The following is a 20,364-nucleotide window of genomic DNA, read 5'->3' on the forward strand; positions in this document are numbered from 1 at the left end:
ATACTGTAACTTAAAGTACATGCAAAAGCTGTAACTGATGCTGGGAATATGGGGGGTTACAAGTTTTGTGGAGTACAGTAATTAATAATGCTGTAATCATGGATGATCATAGAACATGCTGCCGATATCTTGCAATATAAGAGATGGTCACTATATATACGGAGCTATTTACAAAATTTGTTTTCAGAGAATTTGCTACTATCATTGCAAAATTTCCAAGGTACTAGAACAGGCTAAAAACTAACCTTTGTATGCCAAATTGGATCACTATCTTGATAGTCACACCACTCTGTTATATACTCTTGTGAATATTTTCTAACAGTCAATTATTTTCTATATCAATTTCTTGATCTTAACATTCACCATGGCAGTCACAAACCAGTGAAAATAGCTTGCAGCAGAGTCATCAGTAACAAGAAGATAAAAGCCTTTTGTGCGCTTTGGCTGAAGGCGCAAGATGGTATAGAATGAGCACCAACCAGATGCACTGACCCTGTAATTTCATCCTTCAGTTTAATGCTGGAAGAACCTGAAATCAATGATGAATTTTACAGTTAAAAGGAGTGGTTCTAACAGAACATCAAATATGCTGGGCAGTAACATCAAGCTCTTTCCTTCAGGCTGTGTAACTTGATCAACAAGTTTGCATTTCCCATTCCAAAAACAAATAAATAAATAAAGGTTTCAGAGTAACAACTTTCTATGGATAAACATCATTAAAACTTGGAGTAGATAAGATATTTGTAAGGCTTGCATCTCATGAATGCTAGAAAAGAATTAATGCATTGCTGCATATAGCAATGATATGAAAATGTATATAATGTTTGATTGGTCTGCACTCTACTTTCCACACACAAGAAATGTTCTATAGATTTACCAAAAGATGGCAAAATGCTATCGGTACGCCAGGTAGAAATATACAAAATCAAATCATGCAGTCAAGCAAGTTAGAGGTGCTCCCTTACTTTCTGGTTGAAAGATATTCAGCCGAAACAATTGCACTATTGCTTGATATCATATGTAACAACTAAACCAGTTTAAAAAACAAGGCCCAATCTTGCAACGTAAATATGGAAGCCCATGGCATGAAAAGTTATAACACCCTTCACATCCCATTCTTGTGAAAAAGAAGCAAAAAAAAAAAAAATAGTAGTGACAACCTAGAGCTAACAAAATATATTATCAAAATAACAATCCACATGAAGGTGAACAACTCCACCTTTTCCAGCTCTCCACATCAATCCACATCTAACAAAGCCCACACCCACAACAACCCACAACTCCACATCTTTCCCAGCTCTCCCATTCAACAGAATAACATAAAGGTGAACAAAAACACAAATGGAGACTTTGAGAGTAGGGTCCCAATGTTACCCATTCCAAAAAGCACCTTAAGATACAACCAAAAGTGCAGTGTGATCCTTCCTCCTCCAAAAGAAGAAACATGTGTATAAAAAGGGGAAGGATTCCGTTGTTAAGTTAGCTTGCTATTAGATTGACTGTACAAATGGACAATGTAGGAATGCCACTTTACACCAACCAAGATTAACAGATAATTGAACGAAACAAGCACAAGAATACAACAGCTAGAAAATGTTGAAATCAGCATAAATCTTTAGCATTCTTGAAAACATCAAAAGAAGATTTGGACAGATACATGTTTGTCCATACTTACAATTGTATGTGGTCCAGCCAATTGTTTGATTTTCCAGATCATATAAGACCAGCTTGTTTGACAGTACCAAATCTGTTAACCAAAAGAGTGCATTGTGGTTAACAACAAATGAGGCAGAGAGGACTAAAGATGCTCATTCAGCTGGTCATTGAGTTACAGAAAATTCAGGCTCCAGTGGAGAAAGTGAACCAATGAAATGAAAATGTTGACAATTGCATAAAGAAAAGAAAGACAATTTTTCTGCAGTGACCATTTGACTGATTTTATGAAGAGCTTCAAACTGCTACAGTAAGCCACAACCTCAGCATTACTAGACTGATTTTATCTCTTTAGAATACTTGTTTTCCTTGGGATTCAGTTCCTTCAAAACTCGCTAGAGCATGGATGATTTGAAGTTCACCGAAAAAACTATATCTCACACTCGAAAAATAGACCCAAGGCAACCATCTAAATCATAAACTAAAAGGTTAAAATAATTGTACATTACAGAAGATTTTCATATTCAGGATGGGTAAAGTGTAGAATTGAAGAGATTAGGAAAAAAGGAAAAGAAAAGAAGTGGAATAAGAAGAATGAAAACGAATTTTATGTGATTTTGAAGGCATGCAAGATTCTAGAAATTCCATTAGAGACTGGTAGATACTATTAGATTAAATTTTTATTCTTTTCTTTATCCTAATTCCCTTTATCAATTAAATGTTCTCTTTTGTGCTATGCAATATGCCACTGCCTGAAACGAGAGGGAGTAAGGTTTTCTGGTTGGTAAATAACAACCAGTTCTATGCAGGACTGCCAAGTAATGCAGTAAAAAGGGAGCTGAGGTTTGAATTTGGTTCTCCAGAAGAAAAGATTGATAGGATGGAAAAAATGATCAAGGTTTGTGTCATATTTCAGAAGTTTTGAAACTGCAATTCATGTTGTAGAACCCCAGCCAATTGAATATGCACTTGTAAAACGACAAGTAAAGTATCAGCTCCCAAATTTGAAAATTTTCAGTTACTTGTATCAAATCAAGATTTTTCCTATTTCTTTTACAACACATATTGGTAATCTTAACTTTGCATAGAGATATTCCAAGTCATAAAAGGTGAAACTTGCATGAAAGGTTTGGCCATAGAGAACATAGTTTTGCGGAGACTCAATTATTAGTAGTTCCACATCACAATTTCTTTTTTTATTTTTGTCATGGGGGGGGGGGGAGGGGAGGGAGGGAGGGGAGGACAGATGAACCAAAGAATAGAGACAGGAAGAAAGAAACAGAAAGCCAGAAAGAGAGAGCAACTAGGACAGAAGCATTTAGTTAATTGCTCAAGATGGTTAAGTGAGATGATGAGTTCTGTATATCAAAGAGAACCAGTAATGAATGTATTAAACACAGAGAAACATACCTCCTAGGAGCGTAATATTCGTCTTCTCACCAGAGAGTACCCCACTGTTCTGCCATCCAACACACATTAACCCATCCTGCAGAAGTAGCAAGAAGAAAAAAATTTCATTAGACCTAAAAACCAGAGCATGGGTATTTGAAGAAGGTTTCTGAGGACATGTAACAGCAGAAGAGAAGTTCTGATGCAAAGGAGACAGCAAAAAAATATGTCATGATTTAATATGTACCAAACCACCTGACCTATGCCGAAACCAAGCATTATGACTTTAAAATCAATATAGTGGAGTGCTCAACCTCACTGTTATACAGAAACAAAAGCATCTGTATTGCAACATGCAACTCTTAACCAGAACTGTACTGAAGCAAATTCAGAACTGATCTAATTCTACTGTAAATAACAAATTATGAACAAGTCACTAATCAGAACTCTTTTAACTCTACCACTAAGAACAAATCAGGAAAAGGCAATAGTTGAACAAACATCTTGTGAACCCCACCACCAACACGACCCCCCCCCCCCCCCCCCCAAAAAAAAGGGGGCCAAGAATAAAAATGAAAATAAAAACAACAAAATTGAAAACAGAAGAAAAAATAAAAATATAAAAAAAGTGAAAACAAATTGATGTCTATCAAACAGTGTTAACTTCGCAAAAGAAACTTGGGTAGAAGATACTTACAAAAGGAAATAGATAATCATGTGGATAAACTGTCAAATTAAGTGAATTTCCAAAGTGAAAAGTGACTGGGGGAAACCCGTCATCAACACTGCAAGAGATAAGAAAACATTATTTCAAATTTCCCAATAAACCACCAATCGCCATTGCCAGTTATCTAACAGAATCTCAAACAACATAACTGGAGGACAAAATTGAAACAACTTCAAATCTTTGGGTGAAAAGAAAAAAAGATGAAGCCACATAAAGTCCTCAACAATATAAGTATGTGTTAGGAACAACTTTAACAAGAAATAAATGGAACTCCCAAATTCAAGAGAAATTTCCATTAAGTTAATGACTTCTTAGCAAGAGAAGTTAAGAAGCTATTTTTAAATGTATTGCAAGTAAGCTTTCCCTTGGAATTGGAATTGGCACGTCTCAAGCAGCATTTTTACCTCATTCTCATGCAGATCATATATTTTAGCATTAGACAGAAAATATTTGTATAAAGGATGAAAAGCTAAAGACAACCTAATTTTGTTTCAAGTCAACACCCAGAGATGGTGGAATTTTGGCAATAGACAATTCGGTGTTTATTAACCAAAAAAATGATTAAGACGTATGGGAGAGCCTTATTGGCCTAATCTATTGAAATAAATGTTATACAGCAGAACCTCAAATTAGAAACTGAACCATTTTGTAACGTTTGATATGGTAACATCCAAAAACTTGTCATACTTATAAAGACTCAGCTTGAGATTTTCCACGAAACAATAAACTCCACTTCTTAGATCCAACAAATAGTGCGTCTGGTTCATCTCATTCAAAATTTCATACTTTTGTTCATGTATGCTCCAGCAATTCTTAAGAATGTCACTGACTCCAGGGAAAGTTCGTATTATGTCACATGAAAATCACAGTACAGTCGAAATAATTTCCAATAGAATAGAGGAGGTTACAGTACCTATTAATCAGCATCAGCAAAATATTCCCTTAAAAAAAACTAATCAGTAGTTTACATGTTTATTTTTTCTGAATTATCAGATAAAAATATTTTACTGACTTATCAGAATCTGGTCAAACAACTTAGTTGTGCACTTGAATCAGGTTTTTTGTAACCCATCCAACAAGAAAGATGCACTGAAATATTATCCCGCTCACATCATCTCTCTACACCTCAGTCAACTTTGAATGTTTGCTCTAAAAGATGTCACGTCATAAGAAACGACTAAAAAAAAAAAAAAGATGGTTAGTTGAATTAATCACCATACCTATCAGAGTAGTCAAAGCACGTATAGTCATCGTGAACTATTTGCAGTTTCAAATCAGGTTGCCAGGACAGTATCTTCAAACATGTTCGAAAAGAAAAAAAGATAAGACAAGTGCACCCCAACTTAAGGTTATTCTGTATATAAGACAAGAGATACCTTTACTACTAGTTGCTGATATACGACTTCTGGGAAATAAGCCAAGGTTGTACCACTATCAATTATTGCCCCTTTTGTATCTCCAACAGTGAATACCTCCGTAGGAAGACTTAGCATAGCATGACCGACTTCAATTGCTGTCATGTTGACATTGTAATGCGACCTTACATTTTTCCATGGTAAAGTACACGTTTGGTTAACAGAAGAGGAATAAAAGGCCAATTTTATGTTTCAAAACTACAACCTAAAATATGATATTATAAACACATCAGACAGAAGGCAAACAGCAAGACACGCTAAACTGGTCATGAGTTGCTTCTACTTGAGATCACAATTAAACAAAATTTTCCCCAGTAATGAAACATTTCAGATCCAAAGTCTTGTATGCACATTCAACAAATTTGTATGTAAGATGTCTGCAAAATCTGTAATTTGGATACAATAACTGGATAGTTTAAGAACGTCAATACATGCAGAAGCATATTCCATACTTCGATATTTATGGATACATGTTTCCAGATTTGACACCACTGCATCTACTGACTGTAAAAATATCTGCTTAAGTTATTTATCTCCATAGATAAGCTGATAGATTCTCCACACAAGAACCAACAGCAAAATCAGCAAACAAGACAAAGATGAGTTGTCTCAATCCAAAGATAGTTTTCAATCATACAAGTCATCTGCTACATCGTTTCATAGAACATGACAAAAGAAAGTACCACATGTAAGAGAAGCAATGCATGGAAATCCATTTGTACTGTTAAATTCCATAAAAAAGCACACATTTAGATCTGTTCTCCTAAATGTTAGCTTGCAAGGGCACCAGATTTTCTAGTTACCAACTTATAATAATGTCAACCAAGAATAAGGTTATATGCCTGGTTTCTGCTGGCATCACTTCTCAGAAAACCAAAAATCAAAAACTTTTCACACATTAATGTAGATACATAAATCAATACAGACCATCCAAACTCCAATTTTCAAAGTAAAAAGATGTAAAAGTAATCAAACTGAAACTTCAATCAAGGGTGAACCAGATATGCAGGCTAAATAACCAAGGTAAAACCCCAATTTAGTAATCCAAAGAACATAAGAAAACATTTTTCCAATGGATTAATTCAGAGGATTATAAAATGTTCCTGAACATTACAAGCAAATTGAACATATCAAATACTGCCACATCAAATTAATTGTAATTGTAAAACCCTTTCTCTTGATCTACCAATCTAATGATAAAAAAGGCCAAACCAACTATTCAACTTTGTTAAACATGATCGAGCAAGCAGTGCCTCACAAAAGAACATACCGAGCAAACCACATAAATTATCATTCAGAAATCTGAAAAGTGAAAGTAATTAAATTCATAGGAAAGATCCCACATACTGGTTTGGTACTAAAGCTGTCATGTTAACTTTTGGTTGAACAACATGTCCTATGGCAAAAATTCCACCACCATTTACACCATCTAAACAATGGGCAAACATATTTTTCACCCTTCCCGCTGATGCAAGCTGTGAAATCAAGGATGAATTTGCCTTTCCAAAACCAAGTACACCATCAAGGGCATCATCAGATGAACTAAGATCAGCTGATGGTCCAGCACCACACCTGCCAAATAAGCAGAATTTGGTAATTGACAGGAAGAAACAAGCTATCCATCACCAATTGCAAAAGCCAAACCATTAATCCAGTAAACCATCTTCTACGATTAAAACTAATGCACAAGAATACATAAGACAAATTTGCAGCCCCAAGATATCTAAAAAGTGAAAAACTGACACAGAATTCTTGTCTAACTTCTGCAATGCAATGCAAGAGTAGATAAAGAAAGAAATACAAAGTATCTCTTCACTCACCTAACACTTTTTCCACAGAGAATATTGGTATTATTGCAAAACAAACCTTACATACCCATGATATGCATGCAAAGACCCATTTTCAGAAAAATAAACAACTAAGTGAATAAGATCAGAAAGAATTTCCCAAAATTTTGGTTTGCTTGAGATTATGATCATCAATGAAATGAAGAATCCAGAACTAAAGGCTTGTACCACAACCAAGCAACTTGACTTGATGCGTACTCTAGAATTGATTTAGCTCTAGTAACACTGAACTTGAAATTCTGCTAAACCCATCTCATTTTTATAAAGGTTAATGGACTTGCTTTGGACCACTGTACCAGGTTTTGGCACATTATAATATCATAACCTGCCTGCAGCAACATAAAGAAACTGCATAAGCAGCTCTACTCAAACCTTCCAGAGATCAAAATTCAATCTGAGTGTGCAATATGCAAGGGATGATTATCCCATGGCATGGGCAGCTCGGAAGTTGTCGGACGCCAAGCTACCACAAAATTTAACTAATTGTCAGCTAAACTAAGAGTTACACAATGATGGGCATGGAAAGCAACAAAGCATCTTGAATGGTTGACCACGTTGGCGGACAATTTTGTGAGTGGGATAAGGCATCTTTTTGTCAAAAATTCATCAAAGAAGCTGGAGATTAGCTTAAAAGACCAGGGATTCTTAATAGTTGCCTGAGACTTTCAGCTACTACTTCACCAATAAACTATAGAAGAAAAGATTATTCTTTATATATTGTTTTAGCTATTGGGGTAGTGGATAATGCAACAGTTTATAGTCACAGCACTATCTTAGTAGGGGCTACATGTTCAGTTTCCAATCAAATCCATAGAATGTAGACACTCCCAAGCAAACCTAACCTTGGAGTTGAAAGAAACATATAGAAGCTTGTTGTCTTCTTTGATGCTTAATATAATTTTGACCTGCACAGACTTCACATATCTGTGTGAATAACTGGAAAATCGAACAAGAACAGATCGGAAAATAAGTCATATAATTCTATATTTATAAGTTGAACATTCACCAATATTGAACTATAAAGCCAACATTTAATTCTAAAACTAATGTCAGCTGTATAATCAGATATGTATTTTGGCATACAGAGCATTGTAAGATTATAATTGAAAAATTGAAGTCAGCTCCTTCATGGAAATGAAACATGTATTTTCTAAAGGGACTTTCTTAGAAAGTTTTGAGTTGGGCAAACAGAATTACTACAAACACACATCGGTGACTTTTTATATCATTATCATGTTACAAATATCCAGAGATTTCCTACTTTTACACTCCCTGATACAACATCAACTCATTTTGTAAGTCAACAGATTCTGTCTACAGGTACGATATGACAAATCTTCATGCTGAACGGACCATCTTTCAAATAGAGATATCATATCCAGGTTGAAGTTGTCACTGTGCATAGAACCTCTTTAAATGATTTGATTAGTAATCCATACTGGGGTAGCTACTTTGCACTCAAAATCCCTCCATCAAAATAATCTCAAACAACCAGAAATTGTCATTCTAAGCAGAAGAATGAGAAATTATGCATCTTGGCCAATTTGCTGGTCCATAACAAGTATTAAGGGGCTTAAAACATTTCTAAATGATCAAAAGCTTTTAGTTGAAAACTTAAATAGCACTTGCATCCATTTATCTTTCAAAATCAATACTGACCACCAATATCAGTCTTATTAAACTTCTACCTGAATGACTTCACTTCTCCAATCACTTTCAGCTTTTAACAATGAACCACCATCCAACCTTCCATATTAGAATCCACAATCTGCTCAGCAGAAATATCAGATTCCGAAATCCATTACAAAACAAGGATTTGCACAGCTCTCCCATCAAGAACGTATTTTCACAACGTGTACAATAAAGTTCTCATATTTTAACATGCAATACTTCTAGAGAATCTAAAAAACCAACTTTCTTCTGCATCTCAAAGTTGCTATACATGTACATGTTATAGAGTTGAATTTCTACCCACAATAATTGAAGTTTCTATGGCATTCTGTTACTAGTGCATTAGAAAATTATCAGTGATGGGGCTACACTTAATGGATCCCCATGCCTGATCTGAATATAATTGTCATAGACCATAAACTCCTTTTTGAAGTTATTGAAATTCCCAAATCTTTCTTTTCCATTATTATGTTTTAAATTTTCCTTTTTGACCATACAAACATGACAATCAACAACATACGAGACCTTTTCTAGAACTCGCAATACATATAAAGAAAATAGGCATAATTTCTTCTCATTTTTCCCCAAAAAAAAAAAAAAACTCAAAAGCACAATGAGCTTTTGATAAATCATCGACAAGATCCAACTTATGTTTACTGATCAAAAATATTACGTTGAATTCTCTAAAGAAATGCACCTTTATCCACCCTTGTGTACAAAATCACACCGAGAGATGATCATATTACATGCAGAAATTCCTGTCTCGGCTATGCCCACCACACCTCCATTACCCTGGTCTTCCCTCCTCTTCTCTCCTTCCTTGTAAGAACTTGGTCAACAACCACCAGCAGTAACATATACTCGAATACTAGGTTCAAAGGAAAAACCTACCACCATCTTCCAGCATATCATATGAAGTCTTCTAAAAACATAAGCAGGTGCTCAAGGACTTGAGGCTCAGCATCATGTGTGATATGTACCAGCCACTTATGATAACAAAAGCAGACATACATCTCAAAATCCAAGTGAACATACAACTGTGCATGAGGACACATATTGCATTTCCATTGTGGAAACAAATTTAACACATCCTCAAAAAGTTGATTTTGAAGGTCAATTTTGAGAAATTCACATTGTCCTACTAATAGTAGAACTAAAAGAATTCCAAAAACCTCCATCAAAGAAATCATTTATTCTGGATCTGGACATTTATGGAATACAAGGTTTTCTTGTATTCACAACCCTACTATAATGAGTGAATCCATATAATTTAATCTTTATAACCCTTAACAAAAACAGAGCTAGTTATCCTCATACAACTACAGATTCTTAAGCACTTATGCAACTACCAACAGTAGATATCATAACACAAGGATTGCACCTCTATAACATTTTTCTGTTACACTAGTTCAAGTACAAATGCCTTGATGCACAAGGGTTTAAAATACTTAAAATAGGGCATCCTCAATGACCTTTCACAACTCCACATGCCGAGGTTTCCACCTAAACCACAAGACTGCCATCCAAGGCAACTTCTTGAATCAGATTTAACCATTTGCAAAATTAGATAGAGAAACCATACATCAGCTTCTCCCGAAATCAACTTCTAAAATTAGTTGGTTACTGTTAATATTAATTCTTTTGTAATCCTTCCTTCCTCTTATTAATTCTTCCAGTTTTCCTTATCTGCTGCCATTCTCTTGAATTCCTTCTTGTCCATTGACTATTGCCTCCCAATTTGGGTGGAAAGGGCACCCAAAATCTCTTCTAATAGGAAGAGTACCATAAAGCTCATTAAAAAAAACACTAGGATGATACCTGGGTTAGACCCAAAAACCATTTCCTACAATTGATTCTCTTTGAAATGTGTATCGCTTACAAGGAGCAAGATGCAAATGCTAAGTCATGAATAACAACATAGTTACCAAGAAATCCACACTCATAAAGCAGCAAGTTCATGATACAATTATACGAGCAGAAAATAAACTAACCCGAATATGACACTTCCGTTTGCTGATTGAGTTTGAAGATCACCAGAAACCCGATCATACTGAACGAAATCCTCAACAAAGTATCCCATGCTAAAACTCCCATCCCCATAAACTTCAGTATATAGACAGGTCTCATTAGAGGTACACCCCGAGGATGAATCGCGCATGATCTCCTTACAAAATTCCCATTCACAAGTAATCAGTTGTCCGGTAAGAGAATCCTTTGGATTGTATTGGGTTAACTCGAGCTGCCAAAGCAGAACAAATTTAAAACCATGTCACCAATATACAAAAAATTTTGTTCTAGGAAAAGGTGCGTGGGCGTTGATTATGATATGGCACTTAAGAAAGCCTAAAATGAGAGACATACACCACGATAGCCTCTGGTAGGACATTGTTGGCAATTAATGCAATTAACCCACATGATGTCACTCCCAGTATCCACTTGCACATAGTAATCTTTTGAAGGTGTCCCAATCCCTATTTTTGCATAGTACAGCCTACATTCAAGAAATCAGAAATTAAGCTCCAATACAAAATAATAGTAAGAAGAAATAAAATGCGAACATCTCTGAAGTCATCTAGTCACCTTCCATCTTAGATGCAGTTCAAAATTATCCTTTTTTATTTTTGGCAAGTGGAACAGCAAAATCCAACATTAGGTAGACTCGTTCAGGTTGACTGATAAAGGGGGAAAAAAGGTGCAAACCCCCTTCCATGAGTCCATCAGTCAAACAGAGAATTCATGTCCAAAATGTATGAATTTAATTGTCATCAATTTCCAATGGAACAGAGTCATCTTTTTTATTCATGCCCGATAAATGATTCCAAATTACCCAACTCAGCCACAAGATTTTCACTTATGTGCCGAAAAGCTGCATATTTGAAATGCTATAAGCGCTAGTAAAATTTTCAACCAAGCTATCCCATTCTATTCAAAATGAAAATTTACCAATGCTCAAATCACAATACATGCTAGCACAAATTTGTTTGCCTCCGCACTCAGAGAAGACTTCCAGAACTGAATTACACTAAAGAAATTATTATCAGTAACGACTGCACAACCAGTCAAGCATAAAGAACAACTCTTCATTGACCTCAGTATTTGCTCTATCCATTCAAAAATATACTACTACCACAAAATTAGTCACACATATACATTTACCGGGGAAAGGAACTTTGACGCAAATCTTAATTAGCTACAGTGGCACAAAGACAACTACAGAGAGTACAAAATGCATCCCTACAACATTTCATTTGCCTGTTCTAATACTTGTACGTTATGCTCAGAGTCTCATACCTTATCGAACAGTACAACCGTTTAAAGCATGATTTTTCGTTTTGATTATTTAATTAGCCGAAAAAATCATGGAGAAAGAGAAACAGAGAGAGAGATGATGTCAACAAACCCGACAGCATCAGGGCGGCCGGTGCCACCAATGGGCAAGTCAACGCCGGCGATAATTTGGAGGTGGCGGATGCTATCGTGCTCCCTAAGAGCGCTGAGAGACCTCTCCGTGCCGGCGAACTTGTAATCCACCTGGAATACTCCACCGCCGTTTACTTTCGTACTAATCAAATTCAAAAAATTAACTAAAAACAATAAGCAAAAAATACTATTGCTGTTATTTCTTCCCATTTTTTCTACTCTTTCTGCTTCCGCCGCAGGGGCGGCGGCGGCAATAGCAGCGCGGTTGTTCATTGAGAAGACGGCGGATTGTTGGTGGTTTAGTAATTTTGCTTTTTTTTTTTTTCCTTTTGGAGTGTGTTTTTCCTTTTTATTTTTTTCAGTTACTACTATTTGTTATTCAATTGGTTATTGAGATAATGAGATTGGGAGTTTTATTGGTAATTAGTGGCTGGAAAGCCTGGAATGAAGTGGATGTATTTCAAAATTGACCTTTTGGTCTACTTTGCAAGTCTTCGTGTTTATCCAATCAAATCCCATCTTAAATGTTGAAAAGATTAATTACATATATTGCTCTTCATGTTTGGTTAAATTGTGAATCACACACCACATGATACATTGATACTCACAATTTTGTTTCCTTGCATTTAGTGCTGTTAATCGATTCAAACAACTCGAAAACTCAATAAAGTTTGGTTGCTAAGACTCGAACTTGACTTATTAATTTCAATAAACGAGTTGAATTTGAAGTACTAGAATATCAGGAATTAAACCCTTCTTCTTACAAAAATGCTCTTGGACTAGAGTCAGGAGATGATGATTATAGCTAAAAATGAACCAAGAAAAGAATAGAACCAGAAAAGGAAAAAGAAGAGAAGAAAAAGAGAGAAATTGCAAGGAGAATATAGAGAACCAAAATCATCTTCTTGCATGCCTTATTTCTCACGAAAGGTGGTTACATTTATATTCTTACAGTTTCTATTGTTCTCATTCTCATAATAACTGAATTATTTTACTATTACTACTAAAATTATGTTACAAAAAATTTTTGTTACAAGGACTATTATTGCAATTAACTAATTACCTTCAAGTCCTTAAATTCTTGACAATACTTCCCCTAAGAAATCAGTCTTGTCCCTAAGACAGTAAGACTGGAATGAGTATTGCCCTCTTCAGTATTTTTTTTTGGTTGCATCATACATTCATCTTGATCACTAAACATAGGTAAATGTGGGGATATTGTTTGGGTAGGACCAATCTTCCTTTAAAAGTAGTGAAACATGGAATATCGGGTGCAATTTAGCCCCTATTGGTAACTTGAATCTAAATGCGACCTCTCTAACATTCTCTAATATTTCAAAAAGCCTACAGTACTTAGCAGACAGCTTCAAAACTCCTCCTTATAGCCACTGTTTGCTATCTATAAGGTTGCAATTTAAGGAACACCATATCACCAACTTCAAAGGATCTCTCACTCCTATGTCAATTAGCAAAGAATTTTATCCCTTATTGGGCTCTAGAAAGGTGTTCCTTAATGTTCTGGGTCAATCTAACCTTTTCCTAGATCATATGAGCAGCTGCTGGAACAAGTGAGTCTTGATAAGGTTCCAATGGTATGTGATTAGGTTGATAGCCATTTAGTTGCTTCAAAAGGTGTAGCATGTAGTGAGGAGTGATATGTTGTATTGTACCACCATTCCGCTAGTGGTAACCATTTAAATCATCTGGTGGGGTGGTCACCTATCATATGTCTTAAGAAGTTTTCTACACATTGATTGAGCCTTTCAAACTATCCATCTATCTGGGGGTGAAAAGATGAACTAAAATGTAGAAATACTCCCAAAAGCTTGAAAATTTTCTATCAGAATTGACTGATAGATAACTAGTCTCTGTTCGTGACTGTAGAGATTGGCAAATCATGCAATATGTAAATGCCATTTGGGAACTGCTGTGCCACCTGAGATGCATCAAAGGGATGTTTGAGTGCAAAAAAAATGTTCATATTTGGTAAAACAGTCAATGATCACTAAAATAGTATCATAGCCATTTGAAATACGCAACTTTTCCACAAAATCCATGGTAATATGAGCCCAAGCCTACTCTGATATGGGTAGATTATGAAATAATCCAGGATAAGCCACATGTTCAAATTTAAACCTCTGGCATATATCACACGATCTAACGTATTGTATCACATCTTTTCGCATGCCTTTCCAATAAAAGATGGATTGGAGCCTATGAAAACTACCTCTTTCACTAGAATGACCCTGCACTCTTGAGTCATGAATACTCGTAATCAGTTGTTTCCTAATGTCATTAGCTGATCCTACCAATAGTTTCCATTTATAGTTGAGCAAACCATCAACCAGGTCATAGTTTGCAAGAGAACCAGGGTCTAGAAATAATTGTGAGATGAGATTTTGACAGTTAATATCCTCTTCATAACTCTTATACAACTCGTCCATCCATTTTGGTTTCACAACTAAAATAGCCGAACATGAATTGTTCTGTACTTGTTCCTGTTCATGGTTATCAAGCACACTTCTAGACAAAGCATTTGCTGTAGAATTTGCGCAGCCTTTTTTGTACTGTATCTTATAGTTAAGACCAACTAGCTCAGTGAGCCATTTGTGTTACAAAGGAGCAGTTAATTTCTATTCTAGTAGGTATTTGAGGGACTAGTGGTTACTCTTGATAACAAAGTGATGTCCAATGAGGTAATGTCTCCACTTTTTAACTGCTAATACTAATACTAGCAGCTACTTTTCATATACTGATAGTTCCAGATTCTTTCCTGACAGAGCTCTACTGAGATATGCAATGGGGTGTGATTCTTGTTGTAACATTGCCCCAATTCCACCACTGCTAGCACCAAACTCTAGAACAGATGGAATTTTGAAGTCACGAAGCGTTAACATAGGTGCAGAGCACATAACCTATTTTAATGTTTCAAAAGCACACTACGCCTCCTTATTCCAGCCAAAAGCATCCTTTTCTAGAACTTCAATGAGTGCATATTATTCCATAATTTCTGATGAACCTTCTGTAGTACCCAGTCAACCCAAGAAACCCTATGAGTGTTTTGATTGAACCTGGTGTAGGCCACTCTGCTATGTCCTTCACTTTATTCATGTCCATGCTTACCCTTTTTGCAGACATTACATGGCCCAAATAATCCACTTGCCTCTGAGCAAACAAACATTTTGAGGCTTTTGCATAGAGTTGATTGGTTCTTAAGACTTTCATATCTACCTTAAGGTGTTCCTGATGCTCTTCCAAAGTTTTACTGTAAACTAGCATATCATCAATATGAGAACAAACTTCCTAAAATAAGAGTGAAAAACCTAACTTATTCATGCTTGGAAGGTTGCAAGAGCATTTGTCAAGCCAAAAGGTATGACTAGAAACTCATAATGCCTTTCATGGGTCTGAAAACCAGTTTTAAATGTATTATTTAATTCACTCTAAGTTGATGGTACCCTGCACACAAACCTAAGTTGGAATAATATTCTGCTCCACCCAATTCATCTAGTTGTTCTTCAATATTTGGTATAGGAAACTTATCCTTAATTGTCAGATGATTCAAATGTCAACCTCCAGGTGCCATTCTTCTTTTTGGCCAACAAAACTAGTGAAGCAAAGAGACTAGCGTTGTACAAAATTGGGAAACAAAGGTAATAGAGTTGTGCTTGATTATCCCATTGTTAAACATTTCCAATACCTGTTTCTCAATTTCAGCTTTTTGAGAACGAGGGTACCTGTATGGCTTGATTTTGAAAGGTTAAGCATCCAACTTGAGTGGTATAGCATGATCTAGACTCCTCTTAGGTGGAAATGCTGTAGGGATTTTTAATACATCTTGGAATTGGCTAAGCAATTCTGAAATAAGTTTGGGCCTTTCTTGTCTCTCTACATCTCTGATTTTGTCTTGTCCTCCTTGTACCATGTTTAAATAGTTGTTCTTATATTTGAGGAATTCCCTGAGATCTTTTCCTTTCAAGAAATTTATCTCAGCTTCAGCCACACACCCTCTCAAAATAATCTCATTAACTCCATTGTGCACTATAATGTGTAATTTGTTGAAATCAAAAGTGATTGGACTATAATAAGTCATCCAATCCATCCCCAATGCCACATCCCATCCTCCTAGCTCCATCACCCGAATATCAAAGTAGAACTTGTAACTATTGGTGGTCCAATGAACTTTAGGACACTTAACACAATCAGTCACACTAGCACCATCCTCTACTACTACAATGAATGGATTTGTAACTACACAGGGTAAGTTTAGTCCTCTGGCTAAATGTTGACTAATATAAGAGTCAGAACTTCCTATTTTCATAAGGATGTACACAAATACTCCATGTATTTCTCCCCTTAAGGTGATAGTCTTTCTTTTCAAGGATTCTGAAATAGCATAGAGTGAAGCTTCTATAAGCTCTCCAGGATTTCTTTTCATCCTGCTCTCCTATGACATCCCAGAATTCATCCTCATTCCCATCTTCTCCTACCATGAGATTCAAATGTCTCAACTTACATTGATGATTGGCCTCATATTTTTCTTCACATTTAAAACACAATCTAAATTTTTCTTGTACTGTATATCTTGGGGCAAAATCTTCTTAGTCATAGAAGTAATTCAAAGTCCTTCTTGAAAGTGTTAGGCAAAGGAATCTTGTAAGCATTTGCAGGTGCAACTTCATGACTATTATAGAAACTATATTTCTGATCTATCTCAACTTTCTGATTACTTTTACAGTTTTGTTTGTGCACATCCAATGACTCTTCTTGTAACTGGTCTATATCAAAGGCATCTGATAGTTTCACAAATTTCAACATCTTTACCGTGGTTCTGATCTCATTTTTTAATCCATTGATGAAACTAGAAACAAAATAAGCTTCACCAAATTGTTCTTGATATTCTTCCACCTTCCATTCTACTGCAACTTATTGAACTCTCCCACCACATCTTTTGAGCCTTTCTCTACAAATCTTTCACATAACAGGTCACAAAATTCTTGCCAAGTAAGCTTAGGTTTCCCCATCTTGATTCCCTAGAACCAAATATCAGCCTTATCATCCAAATATACATTTATACTATCTCGAGTTTATACTCCTCAGGAGTCTGGTAAGTAAGAAAATACTTGTGGTATTCCCTTAACTAGATTCTAGGATTTTCTCCTGTGAACATAGTTAGTTCAATCTTGGGAAGATTTGGGGGTATTCCCTTACTAAACCTTTCTTTACTTCCAGAGTAAACGCCTCCTTCTATGGCAAGATAATTCTGGAGAGGAGGTGTCGGAAGCAATGGTGTGTGGTTGGCCTGAAAAGACTCCCTTGCCTCAATCATTTTGTCTTTAGTCACCATTTTGACTAAAACACTTGATTCCTTCCTTAATCCTCCAATCATGGTGTAGACACCAAAAATTTCATTTATTCAATTTAATGTTAGCTTTATTTTTATTTTTTATTTTTTATTTTACTTCATTTTATTAAATGATAGATTAGTATTATTTTTACTTTTGCATTAAATTCCTAAAAAGGAAAATCTTCATAAAAATTCAAAAATGGTTTTTAATCCTCTTAGATTCAATTTTTTTAAAATAAATGAGAATTTTGCAATGTAACTTCATTTAGGAATTAACTTTGTTTGTTTACCTAAATTAATTTTGAAAAAACAAAATAATAATGAAAAAAAAAAGAAAAAGGAGAACTGCACACGCGTGAATCCTTTCCCATGGCTTCTTGCCATCTGGTACGAAGCCATGGAGAATAGTACAAGGAAGATACAGCTCCATTTCCTATCATTTTTCACCATTTTTTTCTTCATTTTCTTTTTTCGCACCATTGGATCATTCCAGTACCAATCCACCTGGCCTTGATCCAAGCATCAAGAATCTCATGGAACAAAACTAATCAAATGGCTTAAAAAATTGGCTGCAAAACTGGGTTCCGTATGAACCCTTGAGATGAGGGTTTGGAGAGAAATTTCCAATTTTGTGATAAATTTTAAAAAAATTCTACAAAAGGGGTGATTTTGGCGAGGGAATCCGTCGGGGGGTTTTCGCATTCGTGAAATGCGAGCTAAGCAGAGCCCTGAAATGCGAGCTCAATAGAGCCCAGAAAGTATAAGTAAAATTTTTGTGCTTATTTTTTTCGGAGGTAGAGATTTGTTTGTATTAAAACAAAATGTTTAAAGAGCTCGCATTCGCGTTTGCATTCCTTAAAAAAAAAAAATTTTTGGAGGTTAATAGAGCTCGCATTAGAGTATTCCGCGAGCTCAATAGAGTCCCACACTAAGTATAATTTAATTTTTTTTACTTTTTTTTTGGGAGCTAGAGAATTGTTTCCAAGAAAATAGTAAGAGCTAAATGCGAGCTCCTAAATGTTTTTTTTTTAAATTTTCAAATACTCGCATTTGATAAATTTGACCTCCAAAAATTGTATTTAATTTTTTTGTTAGATTTCGCATTTATAAGTATGACTTTCAGAAAATTAAATTCAAACTTGCTAGAAAAAAAAATTTAAAATGAAATTTAGGAGCTCAAAAAAAATATAAAATTAAAAGTAAATGTTGTTTGTTTTGTAGAATTTGCCTTTACTAAAATGCTGTCGGTAGTAAAATCTAATTTTAAAATCTCTACTAAAATCTTATATTTCGGAGAAATGTTAGAGAAATTTTATTTAAAATCTGTAATTAGTAGAGGAATAAATTTTTTTTTATTTTAAAACTTGCACGTGCCTAAAGTCATCAAATATGTGCTCTAAAAAAAATCATATTCACAATAATCTTTTTAATATAATTTACTATACATGCATATTTCTTTTATATTAAAAAAAATTGGTAATTGTACGGTTGGAAATACGTTATTTTATTATAATACATTTAAATGGTGGAAAAAGTACACATGCATAGTTCTTTCTATTTCATAGATCAATGTAAAAATAGAATGAAATTGTTAACATGTAAGGTGTTGACTATATTTTATGAATAAAATACTAACTTTTTTTCCTTTTTTATCAAATAAATTTTTTTTGATCAAATTCTAATTTTCCTTTGTTATTAATGAATCGTATTTATTTGTTGACACCGATGAATATTAGTTATAAGAATCTAATAATTAATAGTCATTAATATCTATTGCAATTTCAACTGTAATTTTAGAAATTCCATAACGCAATGTTATTTAAAAAAATTATATAAGTTATTTTTATGAAGTGCATGTTATTTGTTTGGTAGTTGAAAAGGAAAAGAAAAAAAATTAAATCAAATATCTAGCGATTAAATCTTGCATGTTTTACCTTTTATAATTATTGGCAAGATTACTATTTTGATTAAAAATATAAAGCGATAATCAAGGCAAATTTATTGTCATGCAAAAATCCTAAAACCCTAAGTGCTAAAGCCGTAAAACACTAAATCGTAAATCTTAGAAACCAAATCCTTGTAAACCCTAAAACATTAAATCAAGGTTGTTGGGTTTATTAAAATCCATTAAAAAATATTTTTGCGGCACGATAGGATTACTATTTTAATTAAAAATCTAAAATCCTAATCAAGGCACACTATTGTCAAACTAAAATCCTACAACCCTAAACCCGAAAGTGCTATTCTCCTAAAACACTAAATCTTGATCTCTAAAACCCTAAAACCCTAAATCCTAAAAGCTTCAAACCCTGAGTGCTATCTCTAATGTAGTCAGTAGCTGATATTATAATTTATGTTTTTTGCATCGACATTTATAAAAAGCTAGTTGTAAGAGATATCTTATTTAAAAACTTATTATTAGTTGAGGAATATATCTGTTTCTTTTTAAAACTTGCATGAGTTTGAAGTTCGCAAATATGAGCTCTCACAAAATTATATTCAATTTAATTCTTTTTATATAAATAACTGTACATGCATAGAGGCAGATTACGGTTGGAAATATCTAATTTTATTATAATACAATTATTTTAACGAAATAACTACACATCTTGCTTCTTTATTTTCAAGGTCAATATAAAATAAAATTAAATTGTTAATAAGTTAGGGCTTAATTTTCATGAACAAAATTGGAATCTTATTTTTAACTTGCCCATATGAGAATATTAAAGTTTGTTCCCTATATTTAATGGGAAAACTATGAATAACAAAAGGTAAAAAATAACAATATATAATTATATTATAAATAGTATGTTTAATTTTTTTTTTGGTGAAGTTCCGACATGTAACTAACTTACCGTGTATGAACTAGAGGAGAGGTTAGTATAGTTTACCTTT

General features: G+C 34.5%; 1 protein-coding gene across 2 annotated transcripts; it reads right to left on the reverse strand.

Moving 5' to 3' along the window:
* Positions 1–103: 103 nt before the first annotated feature.
* LOC113736552 (aspartic proteinase 36) lies at positions 104–12,552 on the reverse strand. Of its 2 annotated transcripts, XM_027263582.2 has the most exons (10): positions 12,103–12,549; positions 11,064–11,193; positions 10,694–10,941; positions 6,532–6,756; positions 5,146–5,308; positions 4,990–5,063; positions 3,740–3,827; positions 3,064–3,139; positions 1,676–1,747; positions 104–529 (listed from the first exon to the last, which is right to left on the reverse strand). In XM_027263582.2, the coding sequence occupies exons 1-10, from the start codon at positions 12,393–12,395 to the stop codon at positions 372–374; spliced, it is 1,527 nt and encodes a 508-aa protein (XP_027119383.1). In that variant the 5' UTR covers positions 12,396–12,549; the 3' UTR covers positions 104–371. The 2 variants fall into 2 exon arrangements, with proteins under 2 accessions (XP_027119383.1, XP_027119384.1); XM_027263583.2 differs by lacking the exons at positions 4,990–5,063; positions 5,146–5,308 and having other exon boundaries at positions 12,103–12,552.
* Positions 12,553–20,364: the final 7,812 nt, after the last annotated feature.

This window comes from Coffea arabica, chromosome 3e, assembly GCF_036785885.1.
Source record: "Coffea arabica cultivar ET-39 chromosome 3e, Coffea Arabica ET-39 HiFi, whole genome shotgun sequence".
NCBI classification, from domain to species: Eukaryota; Viridiplantae; Streptophyta; class Magnoliopsida; order Gentianales; family Rubiaceae; genus Coffea; species Coffea arabica.

Excerpts from the sequence above, each read along its gene's own strand:
- LOC113736552 (XM_027263582.2), bottom strand. The coding sequence starts at position 12,395 with ATGAACAACCGCGCTGCTATTGCCGCCGCCGCCCCTGCGGCGGAAGCA. Across the intron at positions 10,942-11,063 it reads CTACCAGAGGCTATCGTGGT|CTCGAGTTAACCCAATACAA; the intron begins GTATGTCTCTCA and ends CTGCTTTGGCAG. Across the intron at positions 1,748-3,063 it reads GAATATTACGCTCCTAGGAG|ATTTGGTACTGTCAAACAAG; the intron begins GTATGTTTCTCT and ends TTTGGTTAACAG.